The following is a 26,047-nucleotide window of genomic DNA, read 5'->3' on the forward strand; positions in this document are numbered from 1 at the left end:
ACTCGCCACTTCATGTACTCAGAAAAAAGACTCTTGTGTGTGTGTGTGTGTGTGTGTGTGCGCGTGTCTGTCAAAGGAATGGCAGCGACCACCGAGACACTGTTTCACAGTGGAAAAACTCAGGCAGGAAGGACGGCATCTGGACTAGGCCACACAGCCAGTGGGTGGTACAACGAGGCCTAAACCCTAGCCGGCCCACTCCACATTCCGAGCTCTTGGCCAGGGCAGTCTGTCCTTGCCTGGTGCACAAATTTGGACAAGGGACCCACAGGCTTCTGGACAAGGAGGGCCTAGGAAGCCAGCTCCTCCTCTGTGAAATCCAGCACAGGCTGCTACTACAACAATTTCAGATGGACGGGCCTGGGACACAGAGAGCCTGGGCTACCGACCTGGTCTCCTCGTGTGAACCTGAATGGCACGGTCTAGGGAAGCATGCAGCGGGAGTGAGGGGGGTATTGGGCCTCCTTCGTGCTGAGCAGATCCCGGGGAGCTGCTGCCCACAGCAAGGGTGCGAGGTCTCTACATGGAAGGTTCAATCTAAGCCACAACTGGCAGCCAGTGATTGGAGGGTCTGGGGGTGGTGCCGCGGGTGGAACCTAGCGGTGGTGACAAGAACCAGCAGGTGCGGGCCAGATGGTGACTCCAGCTGCCTTTGTTCTCAACTGTCTCTCCTAGGCTGGCTTCAGGGCTGTGCGGCTGGTTTTATATCAACTTGACACCAGCTAGAGTTATTTGAGAGGAGGGGCCTCACTTGAGAAAATGCCTCCATACGATCTGACTGTAGGCAAGCCTGTAGGACATTTTCTTAATTAGTGACTGATGGGGGAGGGCCCAGCCCATCGTGGGTGGTGCCATCCCTGGGCTGATGGTCCTGGGTTCTATAAGAAATCAGGCTGAGCTAGCCATGAGGAGCAAGACAGTAAGCAGCTCCCCTCCATGGCCTCTGCATCAGCTCCAGTCTCCAGGCTCCTGCCTTGTCTGAGTTCCTGTCCTGACCTCCCTCAGTGATGAACTACGATGTGGAGACTATGATGTGTAAGGGTAAGCCAAATAAACCCTTTCCTCCCCAGGCTGCTTCGGTCATGATGCTTCATCACAGCGATATCGACCCTGGCTAAGACAGGGGCCAAGCACAACCCACCTGAGGGGTGGGGTTGAAGCCCCGCCCAGGCCCGCCCACAGGCCCAGCTCTACTCACGGCTTCATCCTGGCCTTCTCCTCGCTGGGGTTGAAATTTGGAAGCTGCAGATCAAAAATCCTCTCCATGAGGAAGATGGCATAGGGGTGGAAGTCCAGCCGTGTGCGCTGCTCCCAGACCACCGTGTCATAGGAGTGTGGGTCCAGGAGGACAGTGACGTACCTGCCTCCCACCAGCACCTGTTGGAGGAGTGGGTGGATGGGAATGATGGCAGCATTCTGCATTCAGGCATCTGTGGGCAAGCACCAGCCGACAGGCACCGGGCAGCAGCATTCTGCATTCAGGCATCTGTGGGCAAGCACCAGCCGACAGGCACCGGGCAGCAGCACCCTGCAGTCAGGAATCTGTGGGCAGGCACCGGCCGACAGGCACTGGGCAGCAGCACTCTTGCTTGTCCCACCAATCCTGTGAGCTGGGGACTGCCACTCCCCCATCTAGGCTGGGAGAAGGGACACCATGCCCAAGATCTCGACGCTGAAAAGCAGCAGAGCTAAGATCAGCCAAAGCCTTCCAAAAGCAGAGGTTGTAGTCAGGCCCATAATCACAGCTACTCAAGAGGCTGAGGCAGGAGGATCCCAAGTTCAAGGCCTGACTGGATTGGGTGAGTTTAAGTCCAACCCAGGTAACTGTAAGACCCTGTTTCCAAATGAGGAGGGAGAAGGAGGCTGTGGGATGAAAATGAAAAATGGCATGGTATTTGCCTAGCATGCATGAGGTCCTGAGTTCAACCCCCAGGACCACAGAGGGGGAAAGGGGGAGTGGATGGATGGACATTGCTGGGTAAATGCCAGCAGACTCACTGTAGACGAGTGGGTGGGTGGGTGGCTAGTGAGCAGGTGAATGCAAATGTGGGTAGGTGGATGGGTAAGCGCTAGTGGTGGCTGTAGATGAGCTGGGCCGATAGAGAGGAGGGAGAAATGAACTGAAGAAAAAAAAGGATGGGTAGATGAAAAACAGGAATGCAAGAGGAAGGTAAGAAAGGGGGTGTTAGGTGGAGAACAGTCAGGACAGTGGGGAACAGGACAGATTGACAAATCTGTTAGGTGGATGGCTGCGTGTTAGAATGTTGGGGACATGGGTGACAAGATGCTAAGTAGAACAAACAAAAGCCTGAAGGATGAATGCTGGAGGACCAAGAGGTGGATGCATTCGAGGATGAGAGGTGTTTGAAAAGACAGATGATGAATGAGCGGGTAGGTGAATGGGTAGATATATGGATGCACAGGTGGGTGGATGGGTGGGTGGGTGGGTGGGTGGGTGGATGAGTGGATGGGTGGATATATGGATGCATAGATGGGTGGATGGGTGGGTGCATGGATGGGTGGATGAGTGGATGGGTGGATGCATGGATGCATAGATGGGTGGAAGGGTAGATAGATGAATGGGTGGGTAGGTGGGTGGATCGATGCATAGGTGGATGGTGGGTAGGTAGATATAGGGATGCATGGATGGTGAATACCTGCATGGGTGGATAGTGGGTAGGTAGATATAGGGATGCAAGGATGGTGGATGCATGGATGGGTGGATGTAGGTAGACAGATGGATGAGTGGGTGAGTAGGTGGGCAGGTAGGTAGGTGGGTGGATGGATGCATGAAACACAAAAGTACATGTGCAGAGAGTAGACCAGAGTCAGGTGCTGAACAGATAGATGGTGAGCACTGGGCGGGCTGTGGTTGATGGAGAGAAAGGTGGGGAGATGAACAGAGAGAAGGCAGTGGAAATGGGATCTAGAGATGGACGCTGGGTGGGTGTTGGTGAATGAGTGGAAGGATGGTGGGTGAATTCTGATAGGTAGACAGAGGCTGGAGAGCAGTTAAGAGCACTGGCTGCTCTTACAGAGGACCTGAGTTCAAATCCCAGAACCCACATGGTGGCTCACAACCATCTGTAACTCCAGCTCCAGAAGATCCGACACTTTCCTCTGGTCTTTGCAGTCATCCAAACAGACGTCATAAACACACACACACACACACATGCACGCACGCACGCACGCACGCACACACACACACGCACACGCACACGCACGCAGATGTATACCTAAATAAAAATTAATCTGAAAAAGATAGACTAGATAGACAGGTAGATGAGAGATAACAGACAGACATATTGGGTGGGTATTCAGAGAGATGGATAAATGGATGGGTGGAAGTGTAATATTTAATCTTAATTTCCAATCTGGTTGCATTGAGAAGCAGCTTAAACAGAAGCCCATCCCTGGGGGTGCCTGTGAGGGTGGTTCTAGAAAGCCTTAGAGCACAGCACTCTGCTGATGACAATACATGGTGTGTATTGGACAGACAGACAGACAGTCAGCCTCCCCGATGACAGATGGATGGGTCATTTGTAGGAGTCAGCAGCCCCAGTGATGAGCCAGCCACTCACCCCTTCCCTCCTAGAGATACTCACAGTAAATATGTCGCCATGCTTCTCCTTCATCCTGGTAAGGAAGCTGGCAGCATCTCTCCCAAACTCCAAGGCATGGCCCAGCCAGGGGATGCTGCCCAGGTCCAAGGGAGGCTCGCCAGGTCGCCTGCAGAAACCACAGCACTTAGCACCACGTGATAAAGCAAGAGAGGGACAGAGAGTCGCGGCCATGGGGAAGTCAGAGGAGGCACTCGACAGACAGCTGGAGGTTTTCTTCCAAGAGAAAAGCTTCCCAGCAAGAGGAACAGCATGAGCAAAGGCCCTGGGGTTGGTGTTGTGGCCTCAAAGAACAGTATGGGGGCGGGTGTGCGTGGGCCAACAGAGTAAGGACAAGTATTCGCAGCTGTAGCCAGAGCCAGAGAGGTCCTGGGTGAGAGCCTATGGTCAGGTGGGTAGTAGGACTGTGGCTTTGTCTCTGTCTGAGGTGGGGCTCCTGAGCGGGTGTGTGCCGAGGATGACCGGCCTGGTGAAATTCTGTAAACCCATCAGCCTCTGTGCAGAGAATGGACAAAGGGGAGGGAGGAGGCTGGGGTCCAGGCAGGGTCTACTGCGTGGGAGATTCCCTGTGCCAGGAAGCTTCCAGCACCCAGCAGAAGGGCAGAGTTCTCTGAGTCAGTCTGGGCTTAGGTCATGTCACATTTCCTCTCCTGCCCACAGGAAGAGAGCAGTGTCGGTGACAGGTTGGCAGGACACAGGCTTCATCCCTCCCCTCGATGGATCCAAACCCGAGAGTCCTCCGTGGCAAGAGCCAGGCCCATGGCCAGGGGAAGGCCAAGGATGTAGGCCGCCTCACCTGCCCACAAAGGTTATGTCTGTGCTATCCAAAGTCAGGGTTCCCTGGCAAAGAACAAATGTAAGATGCTTGCAGACCCCTGAGAAAGGCAGGATCCTACCACAGCCCATGGCAGCCACACTGTGTTTGACCCCGCCTTGGAGTATGTGTGTGTGTGTGAGTGTACATGTGTGTGTACGTGTTGTGTGCGTGTGCGTGTGCGTGCGTGTGTGTGTGTGTGTGTGTGTGTGTGTGTGTGTGTGTGTACATGCGTGAGGCCTGGAGAGGCCAGAAGAATGTATCACATCCCCGGGAACTGGAGTTACAGGCAGTTGTGAGCAGTCCAATATGGGTGCTGCGACCCTGACGAGGTCCGCGTAAGAGCAGCACCTAATGGGTGAGCCATCTCTCTAGCGCCAGGGAGCAGTCTTTAAAACAAGCTTTCTCCCTAATGAGCCAGTCCTAAGGGGGAGATGGGGCTTCTCCGGGCAAAGAGATTAAATCAGGAAAGGATACAAGGGTCAGTCTCTGTGGACAGCTTCCTTTTAGCTTAAAAAGAAAAAAAGACAGAGTAGACAGGGACACAGGAGTCTCTGTCCTCCACATGGGCTCTGCCTATCCCCACCCCAACCGCTGTGTGCTCAGGACCAGCTACTGGCTTCAAATCTACAATAACTAACTACCACACAGACTCCCAGGCCTCATGTTCGGCTTCCATGGGAAGTCACGTCTCATCTGCTGCCTCCTATGGGAGGCATTGTGAGCTAAGGAGGCCCCTGGGAAGTCCCCAAGTCCCTGGAAGGTCCAGAACCACAGGATGCAGAAAGCCCAGATACCTACCTGCTAAATAATGAATGAGTGATGGAGTGCATGCCCTAATGAGTGAGTGAGTGAGTGAGTATGCTGCAGGCCACAGGAATACGAAACAGAGATTCAGCTGTATATGGTAAAGCTATACCTAGAAGGATCAAGGAATCCTTCTGGAGGAGAAGTCAAATACAAGAAATCCGTGATGTTATTCAGCTTTTAATATATCAGCTGTTTCCTGCTATCAATTTTTTGTGTGCTCACATACTCCTAGGCCATAACAGCAAACAGAGTAAGGTTCTCAGACCTCCTGCTGATCTTAACTAGGTAACATCCCTACAGGCCTGTCTCCTAGGCCTAAGAGACAAGTGGATATGTAAATGTATAGCTTTGTTTCTTATGCAAATGAAGTTCAGACCCTCCTTCCCCGCTCAGGCCAAATGGCATTCCAGAGCAATTGACTCAGGACAGGAAAAAAAAAAAAAAAAGTTGTTTTTTTTTTTTTTTTTTTTTTTTGCATACCTGGTAAAGGAGGATTAAGGCAGAATTCCTAGCTCAGATCAGAGTCCCGTGGGCAGAGAAGAAAGCATGAGGCAGAGTTTTTGCAGACGGTAGGGATTGGGTCGGGTCAGGAGAGTAGGAAAGGAAGAAAGAAGCATGGAACTGAAGACAAAGACGAGATTGATAGCGGAAGAGCTTAGTTAGGGCTACGAGAGGACAGGAGGAGAAGGGACAGGGAGAAGCTGAGTGTGAGAACAGAACTGAAGCCATGTAGAGAGAGAACTCAGGAAGAGAAGGAACAGAGAGGAGCAATGTATAAGAATAAAAATAGGGGGCTGGAGAGATGGCTCCAAGGTTAAGAGCACCGACTGCTCTTCCAGAGATCCTGAGTTCAATTCCCAGCAACCACATGGTGACTCACAACCATCTGTAATGAGATCTGGCGCCCTCTTCTATATACATAATAAATAAATAAATCTTAAAAAAAAAAAGAATAAAAATAAAGCCGTGTAGATAGAATTTAATCTCAGAGGAACAAAGTAAACAGACAAAAGAACCCGGTGTACTTAGATTCTTTTCCCTCAGATTCCAGTGAATAAGAACATGAGGAAATGGGTGAGTGAATGAGTGAGTCAATGAGTGACCGGTGTATGAATGAGTGAGAGTGATTCAGTCAGTGAATGAAAGTCGATGAGTGTATTGTCTTAACTACCCTCTCACTATAGGTCATTCTCTCACTCACCAAACAATGACTTCAGGGCAGACACTGCCCTGGGTATTGGAGACACAGCAGAGAACTGGGCAGACGGCCCCCAAACCCATCAGGGATTCGGCCACAGAGAATAAACTGCCTAAGTTAAAAGATGCACGAGGTGAAGCCCAGGCAGTGGTGGTGCACACCTGGAATCCCAGCACCCGGGAGGCGGAGACAGGCAGGTCTCTGTGAGTTCAAAGCCAGCCTGGGCTACAGAAGGAAACAGTCTCAAATAAACAAAGGCTGGGCACGTGGCTCAGTGGCGCAGTGTATGCCTATCACTCGCGGAGCTGTAGGTTCAGTCCCCAACACTGCAGATAAATATATATATTTAAAAATGAGCCAGACATGGTGCCCAGGCCTGGAATTCCAGCATTCTAAAGGCTGAGACAGAAGAATCATGAGTTTGAGACCAGCTTTGATGAAGACTCTATTTAAAAAAAAAAAACAAAACAAAACAAAAAACCAACAAGTATTCAAATGTACAAAGGATTTGAATGGGATGTTCCCCTCAAAGAAGATGCCAAAATGATCAGTGGGCATTTCCCTGGTTACCAGATAAACACAACAAGAAACTATTTTGTACCCACTTTAATGGCTGCAGTATTTTTTTTTTAAGTTAAACAGAAAACAAGAGTTTGCAAGGATGTGTAGAAACTGAAACATGCCGGGCAGTGGTGGCGCACACCTTTAATCCCAGCACTCTGGATCTCTGTGAGTTCAAGGCCAGCCTGGTCTACAGAGTGAGTTCCAGAATAGCCAAGACTACACAGAGAAACCCTGTCTCAAAAAAACAAAAAATATGGCTACGATCAAAAACACCAATGACAGCCAATGTTGGAGAGGATGTGGAGCAAAGGGAACACTCCTCCACTGTTGGTGGGAATGTAAACTTGTACAACCACTGTGGAAATCAGTATGGCAGTTTCTCAGAAAATTAGGAATCGAACTACCTCAAGATCCAGCCATCCCACTCTTGGGCATATACCCAAGGAATGCTGATTCATACCATAAAGATACATGCTCAGCTATGTTCATAGCAGCACTATTTGTAATAGCCAGAACCTGGAAACAACCTAGATGCTTATCAACAGAAGAATGGATGGAAAAAATGTGGTACATATACACAATGGAGTACTACTCAGCAGAGAAAAACAATGAAAGCATGAAATTTGCAGGCAAATGGATGGAACTAGAAAAAATCATCCTGAGTGAGGTAACCCAAACCCAGAAAGACAGTCATGGTATGTACTCACTCATAAGTGGATTCTAGATATAAAATAAAGAACAATCAGACCACAACCCATAGAACCATAGAGGCTATATATATAGCATGGAGGTCCCTAGGACGACTGTGGCTTATAATAAATTTCAGTTCTACTCAATTATTGAAAAAAAATAGCCAAATGAATGGAAACACATGAACTATGAACCAAAGGCTGAGGGGTCCCAGCTGGATCAGGCCCTCTGAATAGGTGAGACAGTTGATTGGCTTGATCAGTTTGGGAGGCAACTAGGCAGTGGGACCAAGTCCTGTGCTCATTGCATGAGTTGGCTGTTTGAAACCTGGAGCTTATGCAGGGACACTTGGCTCAGTCTGGGAGGAGGGGACTGGACCTGCCTGGACTGAGTCCACCAGGTTGATCGCAGTCCTGGGGGGGGGGAGGATTTGCCCTGGAGGAGGTGGGAATGGGGGGTAGCCTGGGGGTAAGGGGAAGGGGTAGGAGGGGGGGAGAATAGGGGAACCCGTGGCTGATATGTAGAACTGAATGGTATTGTAAAATAAAAAAATAATGAAAAACCAAAAAATAAAATAAAATAAAAATAATAGATGGATGGACGGATGGACAGACAGACAAACAAATAAGAAACTGGAACACACGGATGTACCGGGACGCCGCTGCTTTAGAAACCAGCCTGGCAGTTCCTTAGCAGTTAAGCATACTACACTATGAAGCAACTTAGCCCCAAGAAATAGAAACATGTTCTCACATAAGCAGGCACACCGTGGCTCACAGCAGCACTGCTCATAACAGCCATGGAGCAGAAACGACTCTGCATGAGACAACTAAATGTGGTTTGTCCATGCTGCAGAGTATTAGTCAGCCTTGAAGAGGATGGAGCAATGATGAACCACAAAGGCACGGTGCTAAGAAGAAACCAGACCCAAGAGTCGGGAGACCCCCTGGGCTAGGTGTGACTGGAGGTTGCCTGGGGAACAAGGAGAAGAATGGCTGCCAACAGGTTCAGGGTTTCTGTTCGGGGAGAGAAGGTTCTGGAATTAGCAGTGACGGCTGTCCAGCTCCACAACTATACTAAACCCCTTGTGTTACAGCTGTAAGCGGTGAATTTTATGATATGTGAATTACATCTCATTAAATAAAAAGGATACAACAATGACCAGGATAGTAGAAGACTGGGTGGAAGAAAATGATGGGGGATGTCCCCAGGGAAGGGCTTGAAGGGTAGAAAACTCTGGAAGGAGGGAGAAGAACCTACTAGCAGCGGGAATGGCAGGTGCAAAGGCCCTGGGTGTTGTGGAATATTATTTTAAGATGTGTTACATTCGTTTATGCTGTGGAACATTTGTTTAATGATGCAAAGATGTGCTGCATTCTTTTATGTTGCATTTGTTTAACTCTGTGAAGCTGTGTTACTGTGCCTGTCTAAAAGACCTGATGGTCTAATAAAGAGCTGAACAGTCAATAGCAAGGCAGGAGATGGATACGCAGGGCTGGCAGGCAGACAGAATAAATAGGAGGAGGAATCTAGGGAAGAGAGGAAGGAGGAAAGAGCAAGAAAAGGAGGAAAGGACACCAGGGCCAGCTACACAGCCACACAGCCACAGCCACAGCCACATACACAGCCACACAGCCACACACACAGCCACACAGTCACACAGCCACACAGCCACACAGCCACACTGCCACACTGCTACACAGCCACACTGCCACACTGCCACACTGCTACACAGCCACACAGCCACACAGCCACAGCCACACACACAGCCACACAGCCACACACACACACAGCCACACAGCCACACTGCCACACTGCCACACTGCCATGCAGGGAGTGAGAAGGAAAAAAGATAAATAGAATAAAGGAAGGTAAAATCCCAGAGGAAAATGTAGTTAAAGAGAAATAGGGTAATTTAAGTTAGAAAAGCTGGCTAGAAACAAGTCAAGCTAAGGCCAGGAATTCATAAATAAGAATAAGTCTCTGTGTATTTATTTGGGAGCTGGGTGGTAGACCCCAAAGAGTGGAAAAAACAAACAAACATTTGGGGTGGTAGCGTGCTGGATGGGGTTTTCAAGAGTGGTGTGGTCCAAGTAGAGAATGTGTAGATGTTATGTGAGTGAGGATGTTAGAGATGACCTTGAAGGCCTCGAGGGCCTGAAGGTCAAGGAAACAGTCTGGCTTCTACTCCAAACACACTGAGGATCCCGGGAGGGGTTGAAGCAGGAGTCTCTTGGTGACCTGACTCTTTTTATATAGGGCAGGAGAGGTTGATGACTGTCCAGGAGGGAAGGCCTGGCATCAGCTGCCCCACTTCCAGAGTGAGGGGCTTTGGGTCACGTCCAGCAATTCAGGGGAGCACAGGCTTCCCCCACCCTTCCCCCTCTGCCTTCCGCACCTCCATCGGGCTGTCCCCAGAGAGCGTGGGGCGGGGGGCAGATGGCCAAGGCTGGAGAAGACTGAAGCAGACCCAGAGATGATGTTGGGGGGCACAGGAAGTGCCTTGCCCTCCAGCCCCACAGCCCTGCACCGGACTGCTTCTGAGTCACTGGAAAGCCCAGCCTCTCTGGGCTCAGGGGAGACCAACAAAGGCAGCATGTCTCCACTGCCAGGGGCCCCGGGGGCTGCCAGGAGCCTTCTTCCTTCCCAATCCCTTTGAAGCCCGGGGCTAGGAGGCTCTTCTGTCACACAGGGGAACAGGCCAGTAGCCAGTGTGCACCTGACCTGACCCTACCAGGCCAGGCCCAAGTCTGGGATCAATACCCAGAGAAGTGGGTTGTGCAATGGAAGCCGGAAAGCCAGTGGTTACCGCCCAGACTTGGACGCCATACTTCCTGGCTTCAAATCCCAGCTGTACTTCCTGCCAGCTTATGACTTAGCTGTTCTCTGCCTCAGTTTCCTGGTCTATAAAATGGGGAGAGCTGCATTATGAACATTGTCCATCCGACAAGGGTAAAAGGGGTGTCTAGCAGAGCACCCGACACCTGGCAGCCAGGAGCATCTGGGAAAAGGACCCAGAAGCCTCCTGAGTGTCCTTCACTGAGCCATGGCTCCACTTGAGCTACCACCCAGAACATCAGCCAGTGTTGCCTTGTGGGTAGTAGCAGCTGGTGTTCAGAGCCCAGAACTCAGTGGCTCCTCCCGACACTCAGTGGCTCCTCTCCCAACACTAGGAGGACCACAGGGTCCATTTTACAGTGGAGAAAACTGAAGCGTGGGGAGACTGAGGCCCTAGCCTGGAGGTTCCCCATGAGAGTGCTGGGTTTCCATGTGGTCACCCCAGTGAGCATTTGTATGCCCACTTTACAGATGAGGAAAGAGTCGCCCGTGATTGTGCCTGGGCCAGAGGGGCTGCTTCTTCCACAGTGGCGACAGAGCAGTGAACCAGGTGTTTGTTCTGGCCATGCCCTTCTTCCCACAGAGAAACCCGAGAAGGCACAGACAAAGGCAGGAAGCCAGAGCCTGGGCGCCCAGCCCCTCAGGCAGACCGCAGCTCCCCTGCACCGGACCCCAAGCCAATCTGAGCCCAGGCCACATTCCAGAGTGACTCAGCCTGTGGACAGCTGGGACTAAGGAGGTTCTATTTCAGAGCTTGTGGTCTCCCAAGGCTAATTGACACTCTTACTCTTCTGAGGCGCTGCCAGGCCAGAAGTTGGGGGAGGGAAGTACTTGAGGCTTGACCCTCCCTCCTGAGTTCCACATCCAGATACTAAGACACTCCTTTGGCCTCTCCTGGAGTGTTGATCTCACCAGGTAGGGACCTCTAGACTCTGATGGGTCCTCACTCACAGACCCCAGAGCCAGATCTGCCACAGCCTTTGAGAGACAGGGAAGGGAGTCTGTGGTGGCTGTCACTCCCTCTAAGGTAACCCCCACTTGAGGGTGGTGTATTCACTGGGTGGTATATTTCAAGAGAGCAGGGGACCCAGAGTTCACTCGAATTCTGGAAACTGTGCCTGGAACGTAGTAAGCACTGAAAGAATATACATCACATGAAAATACTGTGCACCTAGTCAGACTCAGTGAGCAGGCTTGCCTCCCAGAGTTGCTGAGAGCGTCAGGAAATTAAGGCAGGTGAAGTGCCTGGCATGCAATCCGGGTTCTGGAATGCCCAGCTCGAGATCAGCTGTGCAACGCCGGTAGGCTGCCCTGCCTTCCTGTACAAACTTCAATTCAGAGCCGAGAGAACCCTGGGAGAATTTCCTGGGAAATGGAGCAGGGCTCCGTTTTCCTCCGCCGGTTGGGGAGCTGAATTTCTCTTAAGTTCTCTTAACCTACTTAGCCCAGCCTCCCTCCAGAGTGCGCCCACAGGCCTCCGGGGATTCCTATCTGCCACTGACACAGGCTCCCCGAAAAGTATTCCGTGTCGCTCCCCTCCTTCATTGCCTCTTAGAAAAAGCAGCTTGCAGCGAGTGGCTGAGGCTCTGTAGGCACAGTGCTTGCCAAGCATGCATGAAGCCCTGGATTCATCGTCAGCACGAATAAACTGGGTGTGGATGTAAACCCCAGGGACCCCAGCACACAGGAGGTGGGGCAGGAGGATCAGGAGTTCAAGGTCATACTCAGGGCAAGCCTGAGATACTCGAGACTCTGTCCCAAAAAGAGAAAAAGAAGAGGGTTTTTAGATCATCCACCAAAAAAAAAAAAAAAAAGCCAAACATAACTACTTTTTGAGCTGCAGGCTCTGTGAAAGATTGTCTCATAAAATAAGGTAGAGAGCCATTGAGGACAACAGCATGTATCTACCTCTGGCCACATCTGCCACATCACACAAGCACAGCACACACAAACATGTGCCCACACAAGAAAGGGCCAGTGAGATGGTCAGCGGGTAAAGTCGCAAACCTGCAACCCGAATTCACTGCCCAGAACCCACTGTGGAAGGTAAGAAGCAACCCCCCGCCCCAAGTTGTCCTCCGACCTCCACACATGTGCCCACAGCACACATACCCACACACATGCACACGCAAGCACAAATACACGCATGTAAACAAATCCTCAGAGAAAGCATTGGCAGCAGCGCACAGCCTTCCCGAAGCGGGTTCTTAGTTTGGACTTTGCTTTTGAAATGGACAAAGAGTCAAGTTTTTTATTACATGTGGCTCCCCCACAACACAGCAGAGGAACCTGTGATGGATAGACCAGCTGTGCGCAACCGTAGGAGGCAGGGGCTGTGGTGAGGCTTAGAGAGAGCTAGACAACCAAGTCCAGGAAAGCGTGGCTGTTTTCTCACGTCCATGTGAAGCGGAAAGACTAGATTTCTGTGTATGAAGCCCTCCACCCACCGCCATCCCACCCCCACTCGGTACCGGGAAGAACTAACTCTACACAGTAGAGCCATTTAGTGACCTCCGTTTTATGCTTGTTAAAACGACATCCATTTCTGCATAGAAATCCTGCCTCCTACCCAGCCCAGGCCACACCTTCCTCAATAACACAGAGGACCCCATCTAATCTCCCAGCCAAGGATCCCACTCATGAGACCTCTCTCAATGCTCCCACCACAGCCAGCCCCCACTCAGCTAGGTAAGTGGCTAGGGACTGAGCACACAGGAGCCTCTGCAAGATACCTCACAGTACCAGTGGAGAAACTGAGTCCCGGAAAGCAAAAAGAAAAAGTTACTGGTAACTACTTGACAAGTGATTGGACTCAATAACCACCCTCCACGTCCCCACCTTCCCCCTCACCCCACCCCGCACAGGAGATTCCTAACTCCACCTCCCCAACCCCAGGTCGTCCACACTGTCCCCAGAGAGAACAGTCACACATTAAATAAGGCTTTAAAGTCTTGTCACAGTTACAGAAATCTGCGTCTGGACGGGGACCTGCAAGTTAGTAAGAACTGTTTTTCACTCAGACAGGATCGTGGAATTAAGACTCTCCCTTTTTGATACATGTTCTGGAACATTTAGGAGCAAAACATCATAACAGCTGTAATATTCTAGACAAATAAGGGGTGAAGGGGGTTCTTGGATCATTCATCTTAGGCACAGCTGAATCCTCTGTGTGTACCAAGTTTATGATGTTTAACATGGTGTGGCGCTCTGGGGACTCACATGGGGCGTGAGAGAACCCCAGTTCACGTCTGCCGTCTTTCCTATGGCCGAGTTTTGCTTATTTATACTTGAAAGAACATCGCAAAACACGCGAGAACGTAAGAGTCCCAGGAAAGAGGTGGCTGTGCTTGGTCTTTGTCCTCGTTGCTAATAAGGACTCCAGGGCAAAGGCAGTCTTAGATGACAGGTACGGAATCACACCCTGCTAAATGACTGTAATTATGACCTGCTTCCTTTGTGCTGGGTAGTAAGTCTCATATTCTGAAAACAAAGTTCTTATTTAAAAACAAAATTGAAGGTTTGTGTTTTTTTGGGTTTTTTTTTTTTGTAAATGCTGGAGGGTGGACACCGTCCCCCCCACCCACTGTGTAGTCTAGTTTTGCTGGGACAAGCAGGAACTTGGGGTACGGAAGGGATAGATATGTCATGTACTTTCTGTGTGGCCCGTCAAACCTCAGTGGTGTGATGGGGTGGTAGAAGTCACCCCCAGGTTTGGTCAGGAGAAAGGAATGAGGCAGGGTGGAGGAGAGCCTTGCGCGTTTCCACCCAAACTCTGGGTCCCGCCTATGCGCTCGCCTTCCAAAGCCTGTCTGTCTTTTCCTTCCATGGGGTTGTTTGGTTCAGAGCCGTGGATCTTATCGTCTGGGATTTTTGAGTGCTCAGATCAGCGAAGCAACAGAGGGAAAAGGAAAAGACTCATCGTTCCGGGATGGAAAATGCCTGTAGCCCAGAGTCTTAACCAGGGCAGAACTTGGGCAAGTTATGGGGCCTCTCCGAGCCTCTGCTTCCTCCCCTACAAAGAGGGTAACCAAAGCTGGAGAGACGGCTCAGTGGTTGAGAGCACTGGTTACCCTTCCAGAGGACCCAGATTCCCAGCACCCACATTGAATGGCTCACGGTCATCTGTAACTCCAGTTCCGGGGGATCTGACACCCTCTGCTGATTTACGATTTACAGATATACATTCAGGCAACAAACTCACACATATAAAATTAAAAAAAGCCAAAAACATTTCAATGGGAGTAACCAGAATGCCTTTAGGCAGGTGAGGGGGTCCTACCGCCACCCCAGTGGCCAGGATCTCCCATACCCACGTCACCCCAAGCCTTCTCACTTACTTTCCCAGGTGCCCATGTGAGAAATGTTTTTGGTTTTGTTTTTCTATAAGAAGTTGGATAGGCCGGGCAGCGGTGGTGCATGCCTTTAATCCCAGCACTTGGGAGGCAGAACCAGGCGGATCTCTGTGAATTCGAGGCCAGCCTGGTCCACATAGTGAGATCCAGGACAGGCACCAAAACTACAAGGAAAAACCCTGTCTCAAACAAACAAACAAAAAAGAAGTTGGCTAGCCCACCAAGGGCCAATATTCCATAAATCTCCGCCACTTTGTACAACTTTTAGGGAACTCTTTGACATCTCCTCCCCTGGTCGAGACTACATCACTCCCAGAACCTGATCATTCCCTCATTTCCTTTGCATTGATTAAAACTAGACAACTGTAAAAGACTGCAAGGTCGGACCCCAGCCACTGGAGAAAGACATAGTCACGACTTGCACTAAAATAAACACTAAGTGGCCTTGCCCTGGCACGCTCGCTAGCTCAGTTTGGGTCATGGCACACGCTTTTCACAAAAAAGAGAGTCCCTTGCCGAGTTACTTTCACGGTGTGTATGTTTCTTTGTGCGATGTCAAGATTATTCTCTTCCAACTATTTTAAGCTTCATCCTAGATTTCAGATCCATCTGGGAGAGAGTTTGGATCCTTTCCCTTGGGGAAGACACATCCCATGGCCCATTGCTGGGGCCCACAGGGTCTGGGGCAAATGATACTCTTTCAGATCAGTAACAATACCAGAATGAAAAGTTTCTCAGCAATTTAGGGAAGGGCCCAGGAAAATATTATAGTGAATGGACTCTGTATTTCAATACAAGAATGGGGGATTGATCTTTAAGGATTGGAATGTAAAATAATCAGACGAAAGAAAAAAAGAAAGAAAAAGGAAAGGAAATAGATTCCCCTAGATGGGAGGGGACAACGCCTCTGGCCAGCCCAGGGGTTCCCATTCAACATCCCTTCCTTGCCCACCAAAGGAGGGACTGAACAATGCAAGAGACCTCAAAACTCTAAGTGTAACTTCCATTCTCCCCTTTCTGGGTGTGGGATTCTTTCTTGTTTCCTTTTTCAACCTGTTCCTCAGAGAATCCGGGAGACTCTGGATCAGGTTTGGGGAAAGGGAGAAGAGATATCCATTTAGTGTGGTTAGGTCCAACACTGTCTTGGACCACATGGTCCCAGGCAGCTGCTTTTTTGACTAATAAAAACACCACACACAGCTCCCAATATTTTAAATCGGGATTAACTATTTTAACAAGTTGGTTTCTCAAGGACTTAATTCCTGCCAATGCCGGCTAGAGAGACAGCTCAAGGACTGTACACTTGTTGCTTTCAAAGGACCCAGGTTCAGTTCACAGCACCCACAGGATGGCTCACAACCACCTGTAACTGTGGTTCCAGGAGATCCGATGTCCTCTTCTGGCCTCTATAGGCACCAGGCACATACATGGTATACAGACATACATTCAGGGAAGACACACATACACATAAAATAAAAACTAAAAAGAAAAAAATCTCTGCCAGTGTGAAGAAGGTCACAGAGCAGTCCCAGGCAGTGCCACACTCAGGTGTGATAGAACAACACCAAGATCACTTTTCCCAGCCCAGTCTCTTCATAGCCTTCCAGAGAAATGGTGCCCCCTACAGGCACTGGGCACACCTCCTGGGTGTTCCATTTCCTTCATGAACTCCCAGCCCAGCAACAGCATGTACCGAGGAACCCAGGGGACATCAAAACACCCAGATGCTATTGTTTGACTCCCAGTTATAATTTGTGGTGAGGCAAGGTAAGGACTCCCTGCCTCGGGCTGGAAACCACAGAATTCCTTCCTCGTTTCTTCAGTTTGCAAGTCTAGGTCCACACATTGGGGGTAACTCTGCTGCTCTATCCTAAAGCTAATCTGACTCAGATGCTCATTTGAAAAAAATAAAAGGGGTGAGTCTGTGCTGAGCCTATGAAATGCACGGATCCCACAGCAACCTGTATCCCGATGTGGGTGGGCTCACTCCTCCCAGACCTAAGTCCATAGTAAACAAAAAGTAACCCCGAGGCTTGTTGCCATCTTGTCTGGTGACCTCATCAAAATGGAGGCAACAGTGTGACTTAGTTGGCATCTTGACTGGTGACATTAACCAACCACATGGCATGAGCCAAGATGGCGGCACCCCTAAAGCTTCCTGGTATCGCTGAGTCCTTGGAGGATCACTGCAGCCCTAGAATTTCCTGTACCTCAGGCTTTCTGCCTCAGGCCCCCGTCCTTCTCTGGTTTTGCCTCTGCACCTTGCTGGATGTCTAATGCGGTCATGGAAATGGGAGCCTCCACCGCCAGTGAGAAAGGTCAACGCATTTTTATATCAAACTAAGGAAGTAATACCAGTTCACCATGGTGGACTTTTTGATGGTTGACATATCGCTTTGTATGATGTTTTTCACTGGTTTTTAGAGGGGACCTAGGCTTTCCCAGCCATGTGCACTAGCCAAACATCATTGAGAAATGACTGAGGTGGCCAGACCTGGGAGGCTCGTGTGAATTGACAGCACCCCAGAGCTGTGTCCTGAAATGTTCAGACGGTGAGAACCAGAAGACAGACAGATGCTCAGGTGCTAGCCTGGCTTAGGTCCTGGTGCAGCCCTTTCTGGAACAGGAACCCTGCTGGGATGCTTCTGCATTGTTCCCATGTGTCTTTGTACCACACTAAGAATCTTCTCTAACACCCAGAGATACAAAAACCACAGTTCCATCCCAAAATAAAGGCACTCTCAGATTGTCAGACAAGAATCAGACCAAACTGCACTGCTGAGAGGTGTGTGTCCACCCCAGGACACTATCGTCATCGTCGTCATCATCACCATCACTTTAAACTGGGGCAGAGGACACTAACTTGCCTCACAGGCCGGAACCTTCCTGCTGGGAGAATGGCCCGAGCCAAGATGTCCTGCCTCACAAAATCCACCCACTTCCTGGCTATCCTACCTGCTCCAGGGCACAGCACAGGTCACAGACCCCTGCAGGCAACCAGAGCACCATATTGAGACAGAAAGCCATGGAAACAGAGCCGGCAAAAATGATTCAGTGGGTAAAGGTCTTTGCCACCAAGTCTAAGGTCCTGAGTTGGGTCCTTAGGACCCACATGGTGAGAGAGCAGATGCCTGCAAGTTGTCCTCCGACCTCCACATGTGTGCCACAGTGCACACACACACACACACACACACAAATAAATAAGTAAAATTTGTCTAAAAAGAAAGCTCCCACAACAACCAAAAAGTCCATGGACAAAAACATGGACAGAAAAGCTAAGGAGGCACCCAAGTGACCTGGACGGAAGCATGAACAGATGTCACATCTAGCATCTGGTGTGAGAAAAGAAATTCTGGAAGCTGAAACCAGACCTGGTGCAGAGAGAGCGGACACCCATCTATGCCTCACAAGAATGGCTTTTGAATTTTCCTTCCCTCCTTTGGGGCCAGATAAGCAAACACATAGTTTTAACTTTCACCTGGAAAAGTGCCTGGAATGAGCTGACTGTTGGAAAACTCAACTCACACGCTGTTTAAAATGTAAGGTTCTCAGTGTTTCTGGGATTTTAAGGCGCTGTAATGTAAACACACACCAGAGCGGCCCTGTAATACCAGAGCTGAGTCTGTGTAAGGGGGCTGCCGCTGAAACACTGGGACATGTTGGGTTGCACAACTCTAGAGGGGTGCAGACAGACCCTGGAAAGTTAACGGAGGAGACTGATGGGCACAGTCCACAGTCTGAAATTCAGCTACCAGCCCTGGACCAGGGCTGGCTTGTAGATGAAACAAACATCCCACAAGAATGTCGGATGGGAGCCGCAGAGCTGCGGAGCCGGAGGGAAGTTCCTAACACTTGCCTCTTCTCTGGAGCTTTCGGACCAGTCTGAAATAGTGTGTGTGTGTGTCTGGGTTCTGTTTGTTTTGTTTTTTGCTTTTTCTTTTAAATCTGGAAAGTTCCTCCCAAACTGAGCAACAGGAAAGGCCTGGAGAAGGGAGGAGACTCAGGATGAGAGGGTACTTGGTTTAAGTCAAATATCTTCTGGTCCTGTGCAATTCAAAGTAACTTTAAAATACCTTACATAAAGACCTACTGCCAGCTGGACTCCCACCATAAAGAGAAGTTTCTCCAAAATGGCAGAGTCTCCAAAGACACTTTTTAAGGACCATGAATCTGGTTCGACCTTACCCAGTCTGTGGGACTGGTGGACCTCAGTTTCTCCTCCAGTGGGCGTCTCGTGGATCATGGGACCGTCATCCACGAGGGAGAATCCCTCAGGGTCAGTGTGTGTCCCTAGCTGGGCCTCGAGTCCAGCCTCAGCATTCCCACCCGGGCGGGATCGAGCCACAGCGAGTCTAAAGTAGGTGCGCGCGGAACACCGCGGGGAGAGGCTGCAGCGTGGGTAACGGCAACTCTGTCCCCGCCGCACACCTCCAACCTTCGGCCTCACCTGGCGTCTCTTCCCCACCGTGGCGGGTCCCGGGGACACTCACCGAGCGCGCCGGCGGCTCAGCAGCAGCAGCAGCAGCAGAAGCGCGAGCAGGAGACCGAGCAGAGCGGCCCAGGACATGGCTCGAGGGTGTGCGGCGGCGGTAGGGTGGCAACAGGTCACCGCCACCAACGCGGGACCACAGGAGGAGCGCCAGTCCAGCCAGCCCCAGAGGCCCCCACTCAAAGGGCCCGGCTGGAAAACGTGGGATGGAGAGGGTGGAGCGGGAAGGGAGGGCTTGCCAGGGCTGCAGCAGAGGGAAGGAGAGGGGATTGAGGAGGCGGGCTCCCGGAGGTGATGGGAGGGGGCAGAGAGGAGGAGACTCAACCAGAGCCACCAGGGGGGGGCTTCCCGACACTTTTCCTGCAAACCACACTTCCCAGCCCAGCCCCCCGCCCGCCCAGACCTGTGTTTCCGTCCCTGTGGTCTGAGCTGTGGAACTGTCCACCCCGCCAGGAACTGGGGCCACTCAGGACTGCCCCAAGCCCACAGTCCTGATTGTGGTGGGGATCGCAGGAGGGCCTCAGGATCCTGTGGTCGCAGTACACTAGAGAATCAGCCCCCTAGCCTGTTTTACACACACACACACACACACACACACACACACACACACACACACACACACGCTCTCTAGGAGGACTAGGCTCCAGGCTTAGCTTCGAGGGCAGTTTCTTTCCAAGACCAATGGTCAGGACTCTGCTTACCTGAGAGCAGCTGATGTGTCTGTCAAGAAGGAAGACTGAGACTTTCTCCCAGGTGTCATGAAAGGGACCAGGTGGAGCTGGACCCCCCCCCCCAGTCCTGGCACTTGTTCCCTGGACCTCCCCATTTGCCCTTACCATCCCCAAAGTCGTTACCCCAGCTGGCCTTCTGGCTTCCACACTCATTTCCTGTCGTCTTCCCCACAGTATCAGCAGGGTCCTACCAGAGCTGAGCCTGCTACCAGGCCTGCAGCCCCAGCACTTGTAAGGTAGAGGCAGGAGGATCAGGAGTTCAAGGCTAGCCTTGGCCACACAGTAAGTTGGAAACCGGTCTGAGCTTCATAAAACCCAGTCACACATGCACATGCACGGAACACGCACGCCCACACCCTACCAGAACCTTCTGCAGAACCTTCCCTGCACGTGCCTAGAGCCCACCCTGGCTCCTTGTCTCTCAGAACACAGCCACATCCCTACCTGGGGATATCTGCTGAGCATATCAAGCATATGAGCATATCAAGCTCAAGCATATCTGCTGAGCCCACCCTCACTCCTAGACCTTGTCCTCTGCTCTGGTCACACTGGTATCCTTGTCCCTGCCCCGAAGAGCCAAGCTCATTACCTGACACTCGGTCCAAAGCCCACTACCTTGGTTTCTCTGTATTCCAGGAGAAATCGGGAAAAAGAGATTGACCAAGGAGAATGGATCTATGTATGGTTTGGCCAAACTAGGGTAAGACCCATCTCTCTCACCACGGCTTCGGCAGTCTTAAAATTTATAGACACCCATGAGACAGAGGTCAGAAGGTAAGGAGAGGGGTAGATTGGGCTGGAGTTCTGTCAGTCCCTCCCTGGCGTGGTTCTCAGGAGGGTAACTAGGGTCACAGGTTCTCCATCACCCGGGCTGTCAGCATGGGAGTCTGCTATACATCCACAGGTCAGGCTGACAGCCCCCACCAACTTTGCCTTGTCCTCAGTCTTGAAGGATGTGAGAGGCCCTGTCATCTATTGGACCGGGGAGAGCATTTCTGTCCCCGTCGGAAAGAACTGCCAGGAGCCGAGTGCTTGGAGGAAACAGGCAGCTGAGCACGTGGGAAGAGAGCCGCCTCTGCCTCAGTCCCCAGCTGCAGTGTGTTGGGAAGGTCCAGCCTGCTCTTTGCTGAGGACTCTGTGGTCCAGGCTGGTTTGGCCTCTCACCCTGTATCCTTTTGGTTTTCAGTTTCCTCCCTTGTCTTGGTGCAGTTTCTGAACACAGTGCTGCTTGATTGCCCCTCTTTGTAAGGACTTTTCACTTGGTCTGATCTGATATTACAAGGAGGAAAGAGTGGCGGGCATGGACCAGTGCCCAAAGCCGACTTTCTTGATCAAAATTAAGCACCTGAGGAGTCTAGAAGACCTAGTAGATCTTAAGCTGTTTACTTGGAATCTATTCTTACTTAAAAAAAAAAAAATGTGTATGCCGGGCGGTAGTGGCGCACACCTTTAATCCCAGCACTCAGGAGGCAGAGCCAGGAGGACAGATCTCTGTAAGTTTGACGCCAGCCTGGACTACCAAGTGAGTTTCAGGAAAGGTGCAAAGCTACACAGAGAAACCCTGTCTCGGAAAAAAAAAAAAATGTGTATATGAGCTGGGCAGTGGTGGCATATGCCTTTAATCCCAGCACTGAGGAGGCAGAAGCAGGCAGATTTCTGTGAGTTTGAGGCCAGCCTGGTCTACAGATCAAGTTCTAGGACAGGCCCCAAAGCTACACAGAGAAACCCTGTCCCAAAGAACAAAAATAAAAATGTATATATGTATGTTTCTGTGTATGGGTATGTGCACATGAGTGCAGTGCCTGTGGAGGCCAGAAGAGGGCATCATATATCCACAGGAGCTGGAGTTATAGGTGGTTGTGAGCTATCTTGAGTGGATGCTGGGAAATGAACTTTGGTCTCTCAAGAGCAGTATGCTCTCCTAACCCCTGAGCCAGCCTAAATTCTTATGTTTTAAGAACACTGAGTCTTGGGTGAAAAGAATCCCTTTCTACTTCTGCATTCTGCCCTGGCCAGAGCTCTGTCTCAAGGCCCACCCAGGCTCCTTCTTTGACAAGTTATCCAGTAGAAGCCTCTCCCTGTTTGTCTCTCTGAGGTCACCTTTAAGTTGGGTTTCCCATGGTGGCAAGCTGACAGACCAAACTTCTGATCTAGATTAATTTCTGCTGCTGGGATAAAATACTCTCGCCAATAAAAAAAAAAAAAAAAAAAAAAAAAAAAAAAAAAAAAAAAAAGCCACTTATGGGAGAAGGGGGCTTACCTCCATTTATAGTTCCAGGCACAGTTCATTATAGTGGGGAAGTCAGGAAAGGAACTTGGAACAGCTGGTCACAATATATCCACAGTCAAGAGCGGAGAGAAAAAATTCATACATGCTCACCTGCTTGCTTTTTTTTTTTTTTTTAATTGGTGTTCTTGCCATGGGTGTCGGGTCCCCTGGAAGTGGAGTTACAGACAGTTGTGCACTGTCATGTGGATTGGGATTTGAACCCGGGTGTGTCTGAAAGAGCAGTCAGTGCTCTTAACCACTGAGCCATCCCTCCAGCCCAGCATGCTTGTTTGTTTGTGCTCAGTTCTGTTTCTCCCTTTGTCATAGAGTTTCAGTGATATGAAGAGATGCTGTGATGATGCAATTCTCGTAGAGGAAAACATTTAATTGGGGCTCGCTAACAGCTAAGAGGTTCAGTCCATTGTCATCGTGGGGGGAAGCCTGCTGCTGGCAGACATGGTGCTGGAGAAGGAACTGAGAGTTCTCCATCCAGATCGGCAGGCATCAGGAAGAGAGAGTGAGCCACTGGGTCTGGCTTGGGCTTCTGAAAGCTCAAAGCCCACCCCAATGACACACTTCCTCCAACAAGGTCACAACTAGTCCAACAAGGCCACATGTCCTAATCCTTTAAAATAATGCCACTCCCTATAAGCCAGTGGGGGGAGCATTTCCATTCAAACCACCACACCATTCTTACATAGTTCAGGACTCCCCTGCCTGGGGAATGATGTCTGGGTCTTCCCACATCAGTTAATTAAGTCAATCTCATAGACACAGCCACAGGCTAACTCAATATAGATGCCCTTCATTGAGTCTCTTCCAGGTTGAGCAAATTGACAGAGTAACCATGACACTCTGTAATTGACCAAGGTTTGAAGTTTGTATCAACAGATACAAAGTTTCAAAAAAAGAGTGTAAACCTTTAAGCTATTAGAACGACATGCTTGGGATGTGAGTACTTCCGCACGTCTAATTTATCGGTGCTCAGAAACGAAGATGATGGCCTTACATGGTGATGCCCGCCTTTAATCTCAGCACTGGAGAGTCAGAAACAAGTGGATCTCTCTGAGTTCGAGGCCAGCCTGGTCTACAGAGAGTTCCAGGCCAGCCAGGGCTACACAGAGAGACCTTGTCTCAAAAAACAAACCCAAAAACTGAAGATGATGGGCCAGCAAGATGCACGTGATGGAGAGGGAGAAGCAAACTTGTGCAAATTGTCCTCTGACCTTCACACACACACACACACACACACACACACATGCACACACACACATACACACACACATGCACACACACATACACACACACAGACATACACACATGCACACACACAGAGACATACACACATGCACACACACATACACACACAGATATACACACATACACACACACGTGCACACACACATGCACACACACATACACACACATGCACACACAGACACATATACACACACACATACACAGACATACATACATACACACACATACACATACACACATGCACACACATACATACACATACACACATGCACACACATACATACTCATACACACATGCACACACATACACATACACACATTTAAGTTTCTCGAAACTTAATTTTATGGCTGAGGGTCAGCACAGCTTGAGGAGCCATGTTAAAGGGTCGCAGGACGGTTGAGAACCATTGATGTAAACCTTTGAAATTCCTCTAGCGTTCTAAACAGCGTATTCTTTACATTGCCAGAAGAGGGTATTATCCCAGAAATCTGAAGCCCTGGATGTTTTAGATTATTTTTCTGTTGTTGTGATAAAAAACGCCCCCAACCAAAACAGCTTAGGGATGTCACTCTGACTTACAGTTCAAGAGTGCAGTCCATCATGGTGGTCAAGACAGCAGAAGCTCAAAGCCGCTGGCCACATTATCACCCACAATCAGGACAGAGTGGTGAATGCATACTGCCACTCAGTTCCCCACTCCACTTACATCCACTATAGAGTCCGGGTTCCAGAGGGGAAATGGTGCCACCCACAGTGGGCGGGTCTTCCCACTTCAATTAATGCCACTGAGACAAATGCCCACACACTCATCCCCCAGGTGAGTCTACAGTCTGTCAAGCTGACGGTCAGTGTTAGCCATCTCACCATATCTGTGCTGTTACTCTGTAACTCATTGGTTTTTCTTTTTCAAAAATTTGACTCAGAATAAGACCGAATAGAGTTAAATGTTTTGTTTTGTTTTTTGAGACAGAGTTTCTCTGTGTAGCCCTGGCTGTCCCAGAACTCACTCTGCAGACCAGGCTGACCTTGAATGCAGAGATTCACCCGTATCTGCCTCCTGAGCACTGGGATTAAAGGTGTGCATCACTGCCTGGCAGAATTAGATCTTTTGAGCCTAAGAATGCTGATATTTGGGCCAGCAAGTTGGCTCGGCTGCTAAAGGCACTTGTGGCTAAGTCTGATGAGCTGAGTTCAATCCCCAGGGTCCACTTGGAAAGGAAAGGAGAGAAGCAACTCTGTGAGTTATTCTCTGCACTCCTCATGACACCATGGCACACGTGCACCAGCATGCACACCTCATGACACCGTGGCACACGCACCAGCAGGCACTCTTCGTGACACCGTGGCACACATGCACCAGCAGGCACTCTTCGTGACACCGTGGCACACATGCACCAGCATGCACACATCATGACACCATGGCACACATGTACCAGCAGGCACTCCTCATGACACCATGGCACACGTGCACCATCAGGCACACCTCATGACACCGTGACACACATGCACCAGCATGCACTCCTCATGACACCGTGACCCATGTGCACCAGCATGCACACCTCATGACACCGTGACCCATGTGCACCAGCATGCACACCTCCCATGTATACTAGTAATTGATAAGATACAAATTAAAAAAATGGTGACTTCTGGTGTTATGTTCAAAAACAATCACAAAACTTTTTTGAATATCGCCTCACAGCTAAACTTAGCAAGTGGCCTCCTCGACAGCTTCACAGATATTACTTGGCTGATTAATGTGTGTGGGGGGCTCACATTCTTACTCCTGACAGACTGTCTGGCACAGGAAAAGTCTAAGGGTTTATTTGGTTTGTTTTGCTTTTGTTATTTCATTGTTGTTGTTTTCTGTCTCTGAATCTTTTTTGTGTGAATGTATGTGCGTATTCATGCACATGTGGAGGCCAGAGGACAACATCATGTGTCATTCCTTAGACAACATCTGCTTGTAATTTCACACAGTCTCTCACTTGCCTGGAACTTGTCAAGTAGTCTCAGCTGCCTGGCCAGTAAATCCCAGGGACCTGTCTCCACCTCTCTAGCTGGGATTATAAGCATGCCACCAAGGCCAGCTTTTTTTTTTTTTTTTTTTAAGATTTTATTTTTATTTTTAATTTTGGGTGTGTGTGAGAGAGTGTATGAATTTTGCACATGAGTGCAGCACCCAAGATGGCCAGAAGAGAACACTAGATCTCCTGGAGGTGTTACAGGCAGTTGTAAGCCACCTGAAGTGGGTGCCCAGAACCTCTTTGCAAAAACAGTACATACTCTTAACCACTAAGCCATCTCTCACTTACACACAAATGCATACACACATCATATGCACAAAAATAAAAGTATTTAATAAAAAGAACAAACATATACATTGCTGTGGGATGGTCTGTATGTTAAAT

At 50.0% G+C, this 26,047-nt stretch overlaps 1 protein-coding gene across 1 annotated transcript in view; it reads right to left on the reverse strand.

Moving 5' to 3' along the window:
* Ptgis (prostaglandin I2 synthase) overlaps nt 1–19,641 on the reverse strand; it is a 42,028-nt gene extending 22,387 nt beyond the window's left edge. The window contains exons 1-3 of the mRNA XM_028868565.2: nt 19,377–19,641; nt 3,606–3,729; nt 1,199–1,377 (exon numbers count right to left, since the gene is read on the reverse strand). Of these exons, the coding sequence (XP_028724398.1) occupies nt 1,199–1,377; nt 3,606–3,729; nt 19,377–19,453 (380 nt within the window). The 5' untranslated portion in view covers nt 19,454–19,641. The remainder of the gene's footprint in view (nt 1–1,198; nt 1,378–3,605; nt 3,730–19,376) is intronic.
* Nucleotides 19,642–26,047: the final 6,406 nt, after the last annotated feature.

This window comes from Peromyscus leucopus, chromosome 4 (genome assembly GCF_004664715.2).
Source record: "Peromyscus leucopus breed LL Stock chromosome 4, UCI_PerLeu_2.1, whole genome shotgun sequence".
Lineage (NCBI taxonomy): Eukaryota > Metazoa > Chordata > Mammalia > Rodentia > Cricetidae > Peromyscus > Peromyscus leucopus.